The sequence below is a fragment of the Myotis brandtii genome, unplaced genomic scaffold, assembly GCF_000412655.1.
Source record: "Myotis brandtii unplaced genomic scaffold, ASM41265v1 scaffold244, whole genome shotgun sequence".
Classification (NCBI taxonomy): domain Eukaryota; kingdom Metazoa; phylum Chordata; class Mammalia; order Chiroptera; family Vespertilionidae; genus Myotis; species Myotis brandtii.
In genome coordinates this window covers 3,228,611-3,244,151 of record NW_005359225.1, presented here as the reverse complement: position 1 = coordinate 3,244,151, position 15,541 = coordinate 3,228,611, and the positions used below count along the sequence as shown (strand labels likewise).

The 15,541-nt window shown below is 38.5% G+C and overlaps 1 protein-coding gene and 1 pseudogene across 6 annotated transcripts in view; both read right to left on the bottom strand.

The window, feature by feature from the left end:
- The window catches only part of C2CD3 (C2 calcium-dependent domain containing 3), a 122,725-nt gene that overhangs the window by 84,456 nt on the left and 22,728 nt on the right, over positions 1-15,541 (bottom strand). For 4 of the 6 annotated variants that reach the window (XM_014540426.1, XM_014540427.1, XM_014540428.1 and 1 more), the window contains exons 6-10: positions 13,805-13,937; positions 13,223-13,381; positions 7,460-7,607; positions 986-1,140; positions 180-386 (exon numbers count right to left, since the gene is read on the bottom strand). In XM_014540426.1, coding sequence (XP_014395912.1) covers positions 180-386; positions 986-1,140; positions 7,460-7,607; positions 13,223-13,381; positions 13,805-13,937 — 802 coding nt within the window. The remainder of the gene's footprint in view (positions 1-179; positions 387-985; positions 1,141-7,459; positions 7,608-13,222; positions 13,382-13,804; positions 13,938-15,541) is intronic. The other 2 variants (XM_005867082.2, XM_014540429.1) reach the window with 1 other exon arrangement.
- On the bottom strand, positions 3,914-4,835 carry LOC102263214 (annotated as a pseudogene).

Genomic DNA, 15,541 nt, shown 5'->3' with positions numbered 1-15,541 from the left:
GGTCACCTTGGCCCCCGCCTGCCACAGTGGCCGCTTCGGCCCTTGTAGCCCCTGCTTTGTCTGGAAGGTCATCTGGAAGGGTGTCTAGTCTAATTAGCATATTATAGTTTTATTATTATAGATATTTTTATCGGACACTTCCCACTGTCAAATTTAGCTTTCCCATGTTAGAGACATACCGCTTTTTTGTTGTCAGCTTAGGTGGTCTCCCAGGAAAGCTTTTTTTGCCAGGGGTCATCTGTGGACTATCTGGAGGAACTTCCATTGTTTCAATGATGATTCTGACTGAGTGTGTTCTACTCAGAAGGGCCAGCCTGTCTACACTTAGTGTCATCACTTGGGCATCTTCTGGAGTTACTGATTTCATTTGTTGTTCAACCAAATTTCTGAAAGGAATTCATACAGACAGTGAGGCAGACAGTCCGAGGCCCGATATGCAATGACCTAGTTTGCATTGGCAAGAGGAGAAAGAAGGAAGGGCAGCAAGCATCTTAACTCACAAGTTATCAAGTATTGGGAAATGGATTTTATCAAAATTCTGGTCCTAATTCACAGTGAAAGAAATCTCAAAAACTGTAAAAACATTTTTCTAATCTATAGGCTTATCTCCATACATGTATAGAAACTGATGTCAAAGAACTAGTTTTTCTACATGGGATACAAACTTCAGGTACCCACTACTTTAATATAACTACTATCATTACTTTTTTGTATTCCTTTTCATTTGCTTTCCTTATGTATATTTTTACACAAATATAATACAGCACATATACAACCTAGAATTCTGCTTTCTTCCTGAACCATTTCATCATATCCATCTTTTCATGTTATTATATTTTTAAGGACTACAGTATTTAATGAGTTACAGTAACTAACTTAATCAGCCTGATACTGTTGGATAAGCACAGGTCATTTCACTTTAGATCTTGTAAAAATAATCTTCCTTTGCTTTTGCCTCTAAACAAACATTCATAAAGAGGCTCACCTATTTTTCTTGCCTGCTGCTCTCTTCTTCATCTTGTGATCATTTGACTCCAGAACCTTAGAAGATCTGGCAAGAACTTTCGATTGGCTCATTTTTTTAGAAGGGACAATATCATCATCTTCACTGAAGAAATCACTTATGCTGCTATCAGATTTCTATGGGTGGGGGGAAGAAACGAAAAGAGGCACTAAAAGATAAGTGCTTTTGGGGTAGTGGTAACAAAAACATTTCTCTACAAGTAATCAAGTTCTCTGTACATAAGTTATTCTTAAAACGATAACTAACACCCGGGTATTAGATAATCCCATGTTTCTCCTGGTTATACAAAAATACAGTTAACCCTTGAACATGTGGGAGTTAATGGCACTGATCCCCCTGTGTAGTCGATAATCTGCTGTCTATAACTTTTGACTCCCCCAAACCCTAACTACAGTTGGCCCTTTGCATCACGAGTTCAACCAACTGTGAATCGAAAACAGTATTTTCATGAATCACAGTTGGGAAACCATGGTTGGGAATGCAAAAATACTGTTTTCAGTCCATGGTTGTTGATTCATGGATGCAAAATCTGCAGATACATAGGGCTGAATATTACTTGAAAAAAATCTGTGTACAAGTGGCCCTGTGCAGTTCAAAACCGTGTTGTTCAAGGGTCAACGATAATAACAAAAATAACCTACAAGTTCAGTTCAAACAAAATAGATTCTTCTTTCAAATTAACAATAATAATAACCACTATTTATTGATTGCCTGCTATGTATCTGGTACTATGCTGAATGCTTCATGTGTATTTCTAATACCACATTCCTATAAGGTGACCTCACCTAAATTTTATAAGTGAGAAAAATGAAAGCTGAGAGAAGTTAGCTTGTTTATGATTCACAGCGATAAGTAGTATAGGCAGGTTTGATCTCCGTGGGTTCCAAAGCCTGTATTTCTACCATAATTCGAGGCAAAGTCACTGGTAAATGCCATCTAACTATATGGAAGCACAGATTGCTTTTTTCACCTCTCCATACTACTAATGACTCATTCTACTTTTAATTTTGCTAAGATGAACTGTTTATTATATGTCACAAATTTCCTTAATGGGGGAACCAGTGGCCAAGTCCCTAGTAATTAATTTTTATTTTGAGAAAAGGCAGCTACCACAATTGACTCATTAGCCCGTTCTACCACAAAATACAAAACAGAGAAGACAGTATTATAGTTATTTGAGTACAGTTACATAGTAAAACAAAAAAACAAAGCTTGCAAATATAAATGCAGGAGGCCGATCCAAAGTCATTTTAAGTTTATCACCTCCAACTCCCTTTTTCAGGGTGTATAGTGTGTTGTTGACTGTGTAATAGGAGTAACAAGTTAACAGTTAACTGAGCTTGAGCAGAATATCCTTCTAGGAAGCAATCCAACCTTTTCAAGGTGTTATCACAAAGCTTTTTTTCTTTTTTTGGATTCAATAATTTCATGACTTCTTGTGAGACAGATCAGTCCAGCCAGATACAGAGAAAAGAATCTTTGTATCCCCACAGGACAGTTGCTGGTGTCCATATTTATTTTTAAAAAATGTAGAAGCCTCAAGGGGTATGGATGATAGTAATAAAGGCTGCCTTTGCCCCAAAGGCATTAAGGGAGGACACATATGGGCTTAACAGGGTCCTCTACATTCTGAAAATATCATGCACCAACTCAACTATCTTTGGGTGGGGTTGGATGATTGAGTTATGGCTGATTCCTCTCTGGGCTGAAGAGTGAAGATGACAAAGAAGGCCATCTGTCCCCTGGGTGACACAGTAGCAGCATAAAATTAGAAAGAAGAGAACAGAATAACAAACCTAACTGGAAAAAGGGTTTGAAAAGGGCAGGGGAAGGAAGTATGGTAGGCACACACCTCCAGGGGGAGAGGAGGTGCCCAAACTTGAGACCTCCATCTTTTTTAAATGACCAGCGTTGACCCAGGTAGAGATAGTCCCTTTTACTAGGAATAAAACCTCAGAGATGGTTAGACATGAAGGAAAAAAATTTAACATGGGGAATAAACTTTACATCCTTGGCCTATCATCCCAGCCTCCAGAACAGGCCACAACCCCACTGAAGGGTTCCAGCACCAGACGGGTGTATGGTCCTGGGGAAGAGCAGCAACAGTCAAACACCTTCACCCAGGTTTGAACACTTTGGCCATCCATCTCTGAGTTACTGTGCCCAGAAGTTCAGAGGTAGGGGTGGAAATGGAGTGAGGGAAGAGGTTGGGGAGAGTAGCCAATCCTTGTGAGATTTTTTCTAGTCCCCTGCATAATCATAAGAATCCTCTTAGTTCCCACCTCCGTGAGGTGCCTTCCTGCCAACCACTCTCCACCCCACCTCTATGTGTAAGATTGGCCTTATCCCATCATGTGTGCATGCCTGTCCCAAATCTGTAGTATCATGAAAGTATTCCATCCCAGGGCCTAGCCAGAAGGAAGCATGCCACAATGAGTTCTATAAGGTTATCAGCAAAGTTCAGTCACTCTTAGTTCATCCCACAGAGCAAAGTGCCTCCATAGTTATTTGAGCCAGGTTCATCTACTAGTCAGGTCCCAAAGACAGCAAACAACCCCCTCCCCCAACTCCCCCTATGTTATAGAAACAACAGAACATTTTTACAAAAGCAAGGCACTTGGGAGAGAATTAACAGTAATATTCTAATGAAGCAAGCAGATTTGTTGGAGGGGAGGGAGAGAAGGAAGAAAACTGGACAAAGGGGAGAAAAGATGATGTATTTCTGAGGTTCAGAAAGAGCTTACTCAACAAGATGTAGTTATTTGGCTGGAAGGAGCCTGTAGCCTGAATTTTGCAAGAGGGAGATAAGAAGTAATGACCAGAATATCCACAATTTCCCCAGGCCTCTCAGAACCCCACCACAGAGTCTCTTAGGCAAAGATGTTGGTAATAAAATCCAGGAATCGATTAGCGTACTGCTCAGTATGGACAATAGAGATCTCTGCCCCAGCCCCATGCTACATGAGCTGCTTTCTTCTTGGCATCTCCAGGAGCACTAGGGAGCCCTTCAGGTCACACTTTCTGTGCATAGGAAGACGGTGGCTAAACATGTTGCACATCACAAGCATGTAATTGTCTTCATTATTCATACTAACTCAGTACATCCCCAGGAACTGGGCAGCAGCGTGTTGCCATGGCACTTCACAATGTACTGGTAGTAGTTGGAGAGGTTGCTATGCATGTCAGCAAAGTCCCTACTGGATACTTCTTTGATAACCAGAATCCGATCATAGGCGATAAGGTTATCAGCAAAATTCAGTCACTCTTAGTTCATCCCACAGAGCAAAGTGCATCCATAGTTACTTGAGCCAGGTTCATCTACTAAGTCAGGTTATCAGCTGCTACGCCCTGGAGGTGTGTGCCTACCATACTTCCTTCCCCTACCCTTTTCAAACCGGATAAGGAAGTGACCGTCACTGCCTTCATTTTCACTTGGGGGACTTCGGGTAAGAAATATCATGTAATCTTGGTCATCAATGCCAAATTGATCATGGAGCTTCCGGAAGACCTTGGGACAATACTCCTTGAACTTGAAATTGGGCAGATTTTCCCTGTGGAATAGGTAATTGTTGACCTTGATCTTGGATCTGGCCTTAAAGTCATCTGGCAGCAGCATCACAGGGGAAGGTGCCTTGCTGAACTCATTGATAGAGTAGGTTACGCTCCAGAGGAACACGAACATGTCCAGAGCACCTTCACCTTCTGCTGCACGAAATGTTTCTTGGTTTTGGAGGTAAAGCAGAAACCTGGGCTGGGGGTTGCTGTAGTTGCCGGTACAATAGCAAACGGGGCCGAGGAGGAGGCCATGGTCTCCCGCGTACCCTGCTCTTAGTAAGCTTTTAAAAATGCTTACTGACAATGCAATAAAAATCTAGTTGAGTCCATAGCCTGAAGGAAATGATAATAAACATAATCTAGGTTGTTCAGAAGTTAAGAATTTCAAAAAACAAGGCAATAATGCTCAATTTCTAAGCCATGGATGTTAGTCAATATTAAGAACATCAAACAATGACCTCAAGGAAGGACATGAACATTCTAACTCCTTGGTCTCCCCATTTTCTTAAATTTTCATTCCTTTTTCCTGTCAACAAACATTTCTAAAATTATTTTGTTCAAATAGCATTAGGGATTACATAGCGCTATTCATAAATTTTTAAATATCCACTGAGTATTCAGTATCTATCAGACCTTTATTATAGTGGTAATAAAAAGATAATAAAGACATAGTTGCTTTTATAAGGAATTGTATCATACATGGTTAAAGGCTATAACAGAGGTATGTACAGGTTATTGCAGACATTCAGGCAAAAAATTCTGCTTGGGGATGTCTGGGATATTTTCCTCAGAGAAGTGATGAATTGATAAAGAATGAAGACAAGTTTACCAGATGTACAAGAGCATTTCAACATTCAAAGTAGAAGGGGCAGTATGAGCAAAAAATGAGATAGGAAAAGAGGTGAATGTCTGAGGAGAAGTACAATAATCAGTATGACAGAAGTATCCAATGGGTATAGAGCAAAATGGGAGATGAGGTGAGGGAGGTAAGACAAGATCAGATTCTAATGCCATGCTCAGAGCTGATAAGATGGTGTGGTCTAAGCAGAAAAAAACACAGGCTTTTTGTCAGACACTTATTACTAGTAATTAACGTCTCTGAGCTTTTATTTCATGATATGTAAAAAAGATAACACTCTCTCATTGGACTAGAAAAAGAATTAAATGAAATAACAAATTTAAAATATTTGGTACAGTACTGAATAAATAGCAGGTAATGTAAATTCCCTGGCACAGAAAAAATATGAAATAAATGTAATTCCTTTTCCTTTTTAGCCTACAGGTAATAGAGTATCAGTGATGATTTTTATTTTAAAAAATATTTTTATTGATTTCAGAGAGGAAGGAAGAGGGAGAGAGAGACAGAAACATCAATGATGAGAGAATCATTGATTGGCTGCAAGACCACACTGGGGATCGAGCCTGCAACGCTGGCATGTGCCCTGACTGGGAATCGAACTGTGACCTCTGGGTTCATAGGTCAATGCTCAACCAGTGAGCCATTCCAGCTGGGCAGTGATGATTTTGAAGGCAGGAAGTCATGAAATCCTAACAATTCATAATGTTATTTACTAATAAATATATTTTTATTGAATTCAGAGAGGAAGGGAAAGGGAGAGAGAGAGAGAGACATCAATGATGATGAGAGAGAATCATTGATCAGCTGCCTCCTGCATGCCCCACACTGGGGATCGAGCCTGCAACCAGGGAATATGACGTGACCAGGAATTGAACTGTGACCCCCAGGTTCATATGTCGACACTTAACCATTGAGGTACACTGGCCGGGCTCATAATGTCTTTTAAATCCATCTCCTCCTTTCCAAATGCTGCCACTGTTATTCAGGCTCCCCCTCTCTCTCACACCTCTAGTAGCCCAATGGCTTCTTGTCTGCTTCTGGTCATTCTCCCCTATTGGCCCCCTACATCATTGCCAGATTAACATTCCTAAAACACTATCATGATCATGTCATTTCCTCATCATCTGACATTCACAGGCTTTCACAAACTGGTTGCAATGTGCTAGCCTGCCTTATGGACAACTTCTCTTCCACAGAAATTTTCATCTAGTCAATTTAGATACTTTGCAGTGCACAAACTGCTTCTCTAGATAGGTCATTCTTTCTATTCCCATTTCATATCTTTTTTCTCTCTAAATACCATCTTTCAAGTCTTAGTAAAAACCCCTAACTCCTCATAATGCTCTCTCCTGACAATCTCATGTAAAAGTTCTCCCTGCTTGCTCTGAACCCTGATAGTATTCATTGTCTTATCAGTGAGCTGGTATAAACTACCTTATATTTCAGTTATCTTTTCTGACCCGGAGAAAAGGAAAATCAAGAATTTCACATCAATGTTCACAAATATAAATGATTACTTGTGGAACAGGGACTGAACTTAATATGTTGTAGACCCTAGGAGATACTAAAAGCCAATGAACAGAACATATGGCTTGATATAAGAAAGAACTTTGAAAATGCTAGAACAGTAGAGGTATTTGTCACCAGTCAATAGAGGTGTGTCTGGAATATTTTGAAAAGATACCAGTCAAGGGTAGTTCTGAAGGTACACCTGCATTAGCTCTTCCTTTGAAGAGCTCTAAGGAAGCTATATAATGTAGCTTTGGACTCAGGTAAACTAGAATTTGAATCCTGGCTCTAACACTATGTGTACTTAGACAATATACTTAATCTCATAGGCCTGTTTCTGCACTTGCAGAATGAGGACAATACTTTTCTTTTCAGGTTGTCATTACAATTAAATATGGTATATAAAATGGATAGCTTTCTATCTGGCAAGTAGCAAGATGCTGGCCCCTACTAATACTATTAATACTGTTAATTGTTATGTAACTCCTAAAGCTTCAGACTCAATGACTTACAGGTACTGTGTAAAATAAGTTCTCCAGGAGACTCTGGTCATACTGAGGGTCACTCGGCTCACTGCTGCAATACACATCACTCCCAGGAGCTGGAGAATCTGGAGGAGAGCCTAGTCCGTCCCAGTACTGACCTTGGGAAAATTCAGCACTGCAGAGATTAAAAAAATAAAACAAGGCAGAACTTTAAAAGAAGTTTCAGCTGAGCTATTCTTTTTTGCAAAAATTTCTAAAGTTCTAAATATGAAGATATGTTAAACAGAAGACTCACATTAAATAGGAGACTATCTGATAAATATTTTCATATTATATTCTCCCTCCTCTGGGATGCCAACAGCTAGTATTCAAAAAATACACTACTGACACTGATTGTGATTTCATTCATTTATTTAACAAACACTTTACTGGGCACCTATTATGTGCCAGGCATGGTGTTAGATACTAAATGATACAGAGATGGCTAAGCTAACTTGCTCTACTCTTGTGTTGCTTATGGTCTAGCAGGGAGGGGGAAAAAAAAGGGAAATAATTAACTATAATTTAATGAATTAAATGTTATATGTTGTTTTTGTGAAGAATGGCTAATTCATAAATATGCTTTCTTCACTAAGCAAAAATGTGTATTTACGGTTAATTATGGCAAGATTAGTTTTTTTGTAGAATATAGAAGTGAGTAAAATAGATACCCTACTTATAGAATTTGTAAACTAGTAAGATAAGCATATAAGCATATGTATATTTCATGTTTGTTTCTCCTATAGTAACTAATGAAAATCTGTTAACGAACCTACTGAATTCTTAATAAACATGTTCTTCATAATGAAAGCAATATTTATTAAATACTTAATATGTGCCAGACACTATGCTAAGCATTTCAATTATTCTTTCAACTTTGCTTCCCCTTCAAACTAGCTGCTATACTTTATTCCCCTTCTTTGATTTCTCAGGAATATAGGACACAATAAATACCTTCAAATTAGATCATGTTCCTATATTTCTTGCAACTAACAGGTTCTTTTCCTCACTGTTCCTTAATCTATAGCAGAATTTCTCAATCTTAGCACTACTGACATGTTGGTTAAGATAATTCTTTTGTCACTGGGAGCTATCTGTGCATTTTGGATCCCTGGACTCTACTTACCAGATGCCAGTAGCACTACCCCAGTTTTGACAACCCCAAATGTCTCCAGATAATTACCAAATGTCCCATGGGGACCAGGGGAGAACTGTCCCCAGGTGGGAACCACTGCTCTACAGTAATCTCTCCCTTAAAGGTCAGAACAATTTCCTAACTACCAAAACCCAACTAACAACTTCCCAATTGACATGGCTTCTCTGCAGCTTCTGTGCACTGCTCCTTTGTGAAGCTCTACTTCTTGGTATTCTATACAACTCTCGCTTGCCAATTATGGTCCCCCCCTCATCCCCACATACTCATTTGCTTGCTGTTTCCCTCCCCACTTGCATTCCCTTAAAGTTAACAATCTCTGCTGTTCAGTATATAGTCCTCCACCTTTTACTTTTTTCAAATTAACATTTCTTTGAATTTATTCTACTGTCTATGACACACTGAAAGGGCATGCCATTTCCCTCCATGCAATATTTTGGATGTACTTATACCAGAAACTGGGAGAGGTCAGAGCTATTTTGCACAGGACAGACGCCTGGGATTCCTGTGCAGCTGGGAGGGCAGGAGAAAGGAGAATGGGAAAAAAAGAGGGATGTGCCCTGGCCAGTTTGCTCCAGTGGATAGAGCTTTGGCCCACTGACTGTAGGATTGCAGGCTCGATCCCCAGCCCCGGTTGGGGCACATACGTGAGGCAGCCAATTGATGTGTTTCTCTCACATCGATGTTTCTCTCTCTCTTTCTCTCCCTCTCACTTCCATTCTCTCTTTAAAAAAAAAAAAAAGGAAAAATATCCTCAGGTGAGGATTAACAACAACAAAAATAATAAAAAATAATAAATAAATAAAAAACAGAGGGGTGGGGTGGGGCTGGAAGTTGCCTGTGTTCTTTGCTATAAGACAAGCACACTTTCAGCACTTTCCTCTTTTTACATCTTAAACATTTTAAAATCAAAGAATACATATACCTGTTTTAAAACTAAAATAGAATTACAAGACATAATAAAGAATAGTAGTGGCCTGCTTCCTTACTTTCAACTCACTAAGATATTTCTTCTGGTATTTATTTTCATATTGCTAAATAACACGTGTACTGCCATTTTCTGATTTTTTTTCCTTTTCTAAATGATTTATGGACTTCCTATTATGAAAAATGAAGAATCCACTCTTTTATACCACTACTCTTGGACACAGATTTCCCTTTCACCCATCTTCTCAATTTAGTTATATTACTTTTTTTTGCAGTTATTTTTCAGGGTTTACATGATATCAGAGCCAAGTATAATTTTTTACACTTTCATAAACAACTTCTAGTTTTCCTTTTAATAACTGCCTTAATTTTCATCTAGTTTTCTATGTGCCTATTACTATTTCATTATTGAACTCTCCAAGAGAACTGAAAATTTCCTCTCAATTTGGTCAAACACAGGAGAAATGTGCCTCCATCTACCCCCTTCCCTAGTGAAATATTCCTAGTGAAGCCCTGTCCAGCTCCCCAAAGGAGTGTGCATTCTCTAAATATGACACAGAACTTAAATCTGCTCAGGAGAGGTAAACTTGAGACCCTGGATGCATGAAAACATTTTTACTTTACCCTTATACTTGATTAATAGTGACTGAGAATGGAATTTGAGTTTGAAAATTCAGAATTCTGGAAGCATTTCTCCATTGTCTTCCATGGAGCTGGTGGAAAAGCCTTTTATTTTGTTTTTTTCCAGCTTAATTGAGATATAATTGACAAATAAAATTATAAAATATTAAAAGTGTATAATGTGATAATTTGATATACGTATACACTGTGAAAGGATTCTCCCCATTGAATTAATTACTAGTAAAATATCCTTCACCTCACATATTTACTTTTTTGGGGGAGGGGTGAAAACATTTAAGTTCTACTCTCTTAGCAAGTTTCAATTTTACAATACAGTGTTGTCAACAAGTCACCTCAGACCTTATTCAACTTATAACTGAAAGTTTGTACCCTTTTATCAATCTCTCCCATTTCTCCTGGCCCCCCTAGAAACCATTTTTCTAGTCTTTGTTTGTTATAGTCTTGTGGACATAAGCCCTTTTAGTTTTCAGAGCTAGACATTTGGGGAGCCCCGTCTCTTTGTGGTGGGAGTTCTAAAAGTTGGGGCACTAGATGTGTGGTCCAAATTGTATTCAAGGAGAAGCTAGGAGTTAGGGCTTCTCTCCCGACTGTGTGGTGCAGTTGCGGGGTTATTTTCTCATTTGTCCGATGTGTAGAAGTTGCTCATTTACTTTCTGAATCTCTTTCAGAGGAACTGCTTCAGTTATTCTCTTTCATCATTGGTGTTTCTACCTCTTTCTCCTTTTCCCTTCCTCTCTGAAATCAATAAAAATATGTTTAAAAAAAAGAGAGAGAAACATGCCTCCTACATGCACCCCAACTGGGAATTGAACCTTTAACCTGGGTATGTGCCCTGACCAGGAATCAAACCCAAGATCCTTTGGGGCATGGGATGACACTCCAACTGAGACATACTGACCAGGGCAAACATTTTAAAGTTTTATTATTTCTAATTTATCTATGTGTTGTTGTTTGTGCTTTTGGTATCATATCTAAGAATCCTTTCCCAAATGAATGTCATAAAAATTTACCTCTATGTTTTCTTCCAAGAGTTTTATAGTTTTAGCTCTTCTGTTCAGCTATTTGATCCATTTTGAGTTAATTTTTGTACATGATTTGAGGTAAGGTTCCAATTCATTTTTAAAAAATGTGTGGCTAGCCAGCTATCCCAGCACGAGTTGTTAAAAAGACTATTCAATGAATGTTGTTGTTCTTCTTGTAGAATATCAGTTGAATATAGACACACAGGTTTATTTTTTAGACTAGTCCATTGATTTATATGTTTGTTCTTAAGCCAGTACCAAACTGACTTGATTACTGTTGCTTTGTAGGAAGTTTAAAAATAGGGAAGTGTGAATCCTTCTCCTAACTTCTTTTTCAAGATTGTTTTGGCTATTCTGAATCACTTGCAATTTCATAGAAATTTTATAAATCAGCTTGTCAATTTCCACAAAGAAGTCAGCTGTGATTTCAATAGGGATTGCACTGAATTATAAACATGGGGTCCCTCCCTCCAGGTTTCAGATCTTTGAAATTTTTTTCAACAGTGTGTTGCAGTTTTCAGAGTTCATATTTTGTACTTTTGTTAAATTTATCCCTAATTACTTTATTCTTATCAGTGTTACTGTAAATGAATTATTTATTAATTTCATTTTCCGCTGGCAGGCCCCGCACCCCTATTGTTGCTGCCAGTCGCCTTCTTCCCGGGGGGGCAGACGTTAAGCGTCTGCCCCTTGGTGATTAGTGCGCATCATATCAGCTGGTCATGCAACCATTTGGTCGATTTACATATTTGGGTTTTATTATATAGGATACAACTTATTTTTTTAAATTAATCTTGTATCCTGCAATCTTCCTGAATTTATTAGTTCTAATTATTTTTTAGTGCATTCCTTAGGATTTTCCATATACCAGATCCTGTCACCTGTGACTAGAGATAATTTTACTTGCTCCTTTACAATTAGAACCCTGCTTTTTTTTCCCTGCCTAATTATGCAAGCCACATCTTATATAATAAAAGCCTAAAATGTGAATCGACTGAATGGCAGAACGACTGGTTGCTATGATGCGCACTGACCACCAGGGGTCAGATGCTCAATGCAGGAGCTGCCTTCAGCCCGCAGGCCAGTCAACGCAGGTGCCAGTGGGGCCCTCTCCCTTACCCCCATCACTTCACCAGTCGCCCCGCAAATCGGCCCTGTTTGCCGGCCAGGCCTAGGGACTCTACCCATAACCGAATTTTGTGCACCGGGCCCCTAATAGGTAATCAGAGACAGACTCCAAATTTCAACTTGTGTCTGTGTAAAATCCATTCTCTTTTCATTATACTTTAACACTGGTGTTGGGGATAAAGTTGGGAGATAAGAATGAAAAGGTGGCCCTAGCTGGTTTGGCTCAGCAGATAGAATGTCGGCCTGCTGGGTCCTGGGTTCGATTCTGGTCAAGGGCACATGCCCTGATTGCAGGCTCAATCCCCAGTGTGGGGCATGCAGGAGGCAGCCGATCAATGATTCTCTATTATCATTGATGTTTCTATCTTTCTCTACCTCTCCCTTCCTCTCTGAAATAAATAAAAACTGTTTAAAAAAAAAAGGCCCTAGCTGGTTTGGTTCAGTGGATACACAGCATCAGCCTGTGGACTGAGGGTCCTGGGTTTGATTCTGGTCAAGGGCATGTACCTCGATTTCCCCTCTCTGCTTGAGGCACGTGTGGGAGGCAACCAATCGATGTTTCTCTCTCACACTGATGCTTCTCTCTGTCCCTCCTTCTCCCTTCCACTCTTCCTAAAAATCAATGGAAAAATATCTCAGGTGAGGATTAAAAAATAAAAACAATTTCTAAAAATAAAAAAAAAGAATAAAGGCTAAAGATTAAATTTCTACTTATTGGGTAATGAATAATGGGTTTTTATTTACTGTGCAACAAGCAAGCAAGAGAATGTCTTGGTTTTTCTAAGGAAGTGTTACTTTATGAAGATAAATCTGTGAACAATGTACACAATGATATAGCCAAACAATTTAAAGCAAAGAAAGCTAGTTAAGAGTTCTTACCTGCCCAATAGTAGCTGTATGGCTCTGGTATCAGCTTTTGTGTCATGTTTCCAAAATTTGTTCTCAGTTAGAGGGAGGAGGTGATCTTCATTGTGGTCTTTAAATTGATTCTTAGATAAGGCTTTGATTCTAAGGTGTGGGAAAATACTTTCTGAGTGGCTGACACATGGAAAACAATCTAAATTAAATTAATTGAGCTAAAAGATGGTTCAGCAGGGAAAATTTAACACACTTTAGATGTAACTATCTTAAATATACATAAAATTTCGTAATTTACAAAGCCTTTTCCTACATTAGAATCTCATGTCATTTCTGTAAGAGAGGGAGGAGAGAATATCCCCATTCCAAATACAGGCATACTGGTCAGAGGGAGCAAAGAATTTAGTCATTTACATATTTAGTAAGTACCAGTGCTAGGTCTAGATTTTGATTATCTTAACTTCTAGTTTACGCTTCTTTCCACCACTTTAAGAATTGTTTGCTGAATACTTCCAAAATTATTTAGTCCATAATTTGAAAAAACACACGTTAACAACTATCAAAAAATAAACTGTTGGGGTTCATGTTTATTTTATAGCTTACTGTGTTGATGCTTTAAGAAAATCTTCCTTCACAGGAGGATGAACTTCGTCCAACAACATGCTAGTATCTGGGCTTGATTTCATTGCAGAAACCACCATGGCATTACGTAGTTTATTTCCTTGTTCCAACAGAGCTGAGGAGGGCAAAAGTAGAACACACAAAAAATCTAAAATCCAGCAGAAATACTTGTAATCTTTAGCATCTTTGCTTCTATCACAAGACTTATCACAGTGCACTGTAATGGCTTACTTGTCTGCCTTCCCCACTAGCGTGGGAATTCCTTGAGAACATTCATTTCACAACAAATATGTGAACTGCTTTAGATGCTGGTATTAGAGCAGTGAATGAAGTCTCTCTTCTGAAGAGACCTGACTTCTTTATAGGAGTCATTATTGACTTGTTCAACTGGTGTTTGTACATAGTAAGGTTAGTAATGTGTATATATTATTTTTGTATGAGATACCTTATTGAATTCTATTATCCCCAATAGTTTTAATGTCATTCTTATCCAAAAAACACAACTATACCATCTAAATTTTAGGAGCCATAGTGACAACCTATTCCAAATTTATGTTTTTATGGACAAAGAATGCCAATAAATGTCCATAACTTTTCTAAGATCATACAGCAGGTTAACAGAAAAGTCAGGATAAGCCTTCAGACTTTCAGATAGGTAAAATTTACCCCATCCCTAAATAACAATAACAACAAGAATAGCAGATAACATTTATTGAACCCTTATCCTGTGCTAACTCACTCAATCCTCCCAACAATCCTCTAAGATAGATACTACTATTTCCTTCATTTTCCAGATGGAAAAAATGAGGTGCAGAGGATAAGTAATTTGCCTGTTATGCACGCAGTGGACATATATAGAACCAGGATGACTCCCTACCCTCTGATTTTAACCACTATACTATATGTGACTCCACTTTAGTTCTTAGGACCAGTGGCATTATTCTAAGGAATACTGGCAAGTATTATTTTCTTGAGTTTCCACAATTATTTAGAGGGAATGAGGCTAGACACCATCATATTAGTCTAGAGTTTTATAGCTTCTATAAATAAAGAAGATATGATAGGCTAAAAAAACAACAAGCTAAACAGATTTATAAACATCTAATATTTGTTAGTAAAAAGAATTCAAAATATAGCTTAGAAACTAAAAAAACACAAAAATTCAAACACAAATCCCAAAATATCATGCTCAATGTGTAATTTAGTGAAAATACAACTAAGCTTAAAAAAAATAAAGCTCACTCGTCAAAGTAGGCAGACTCCTAAGATGCCCTCTACCCTCAACCCCATCAAGATTCCCCAGCTCCTGTGTACACATACTTTCTCCCAGTGATTCACACGCTCATTGAGGTATTGCTCTGATGGGATTTTGGAGGTCATTATGATTCCAAGTCAGTCAACCTTAAGATAGGAAGGTGGGCCCAAACCTTTTAAAAACAGTTTTCTCTAGCTGTTTGCAAGATATGAAAGTCAGAGAGTTGAAGCCTATGAAGGACTTAGTATCACTGCTGTCTTGAAGACAGAAGGGACCATGTGGCAAAAAATGCAGGCAGTCTCTAGGACAGTGGTTCTCAACCTTCTGGCCCTTTAAATACAGTTCCTCATGTTGTGACCCAACCATAAAATTATTTTCGTTGCTACTTCATAACTGTAATGTTGCTACTGTTATGAATCGTAATGTAAATATCTGATATGCAGGATGGTCTTAGACCCCTGTGA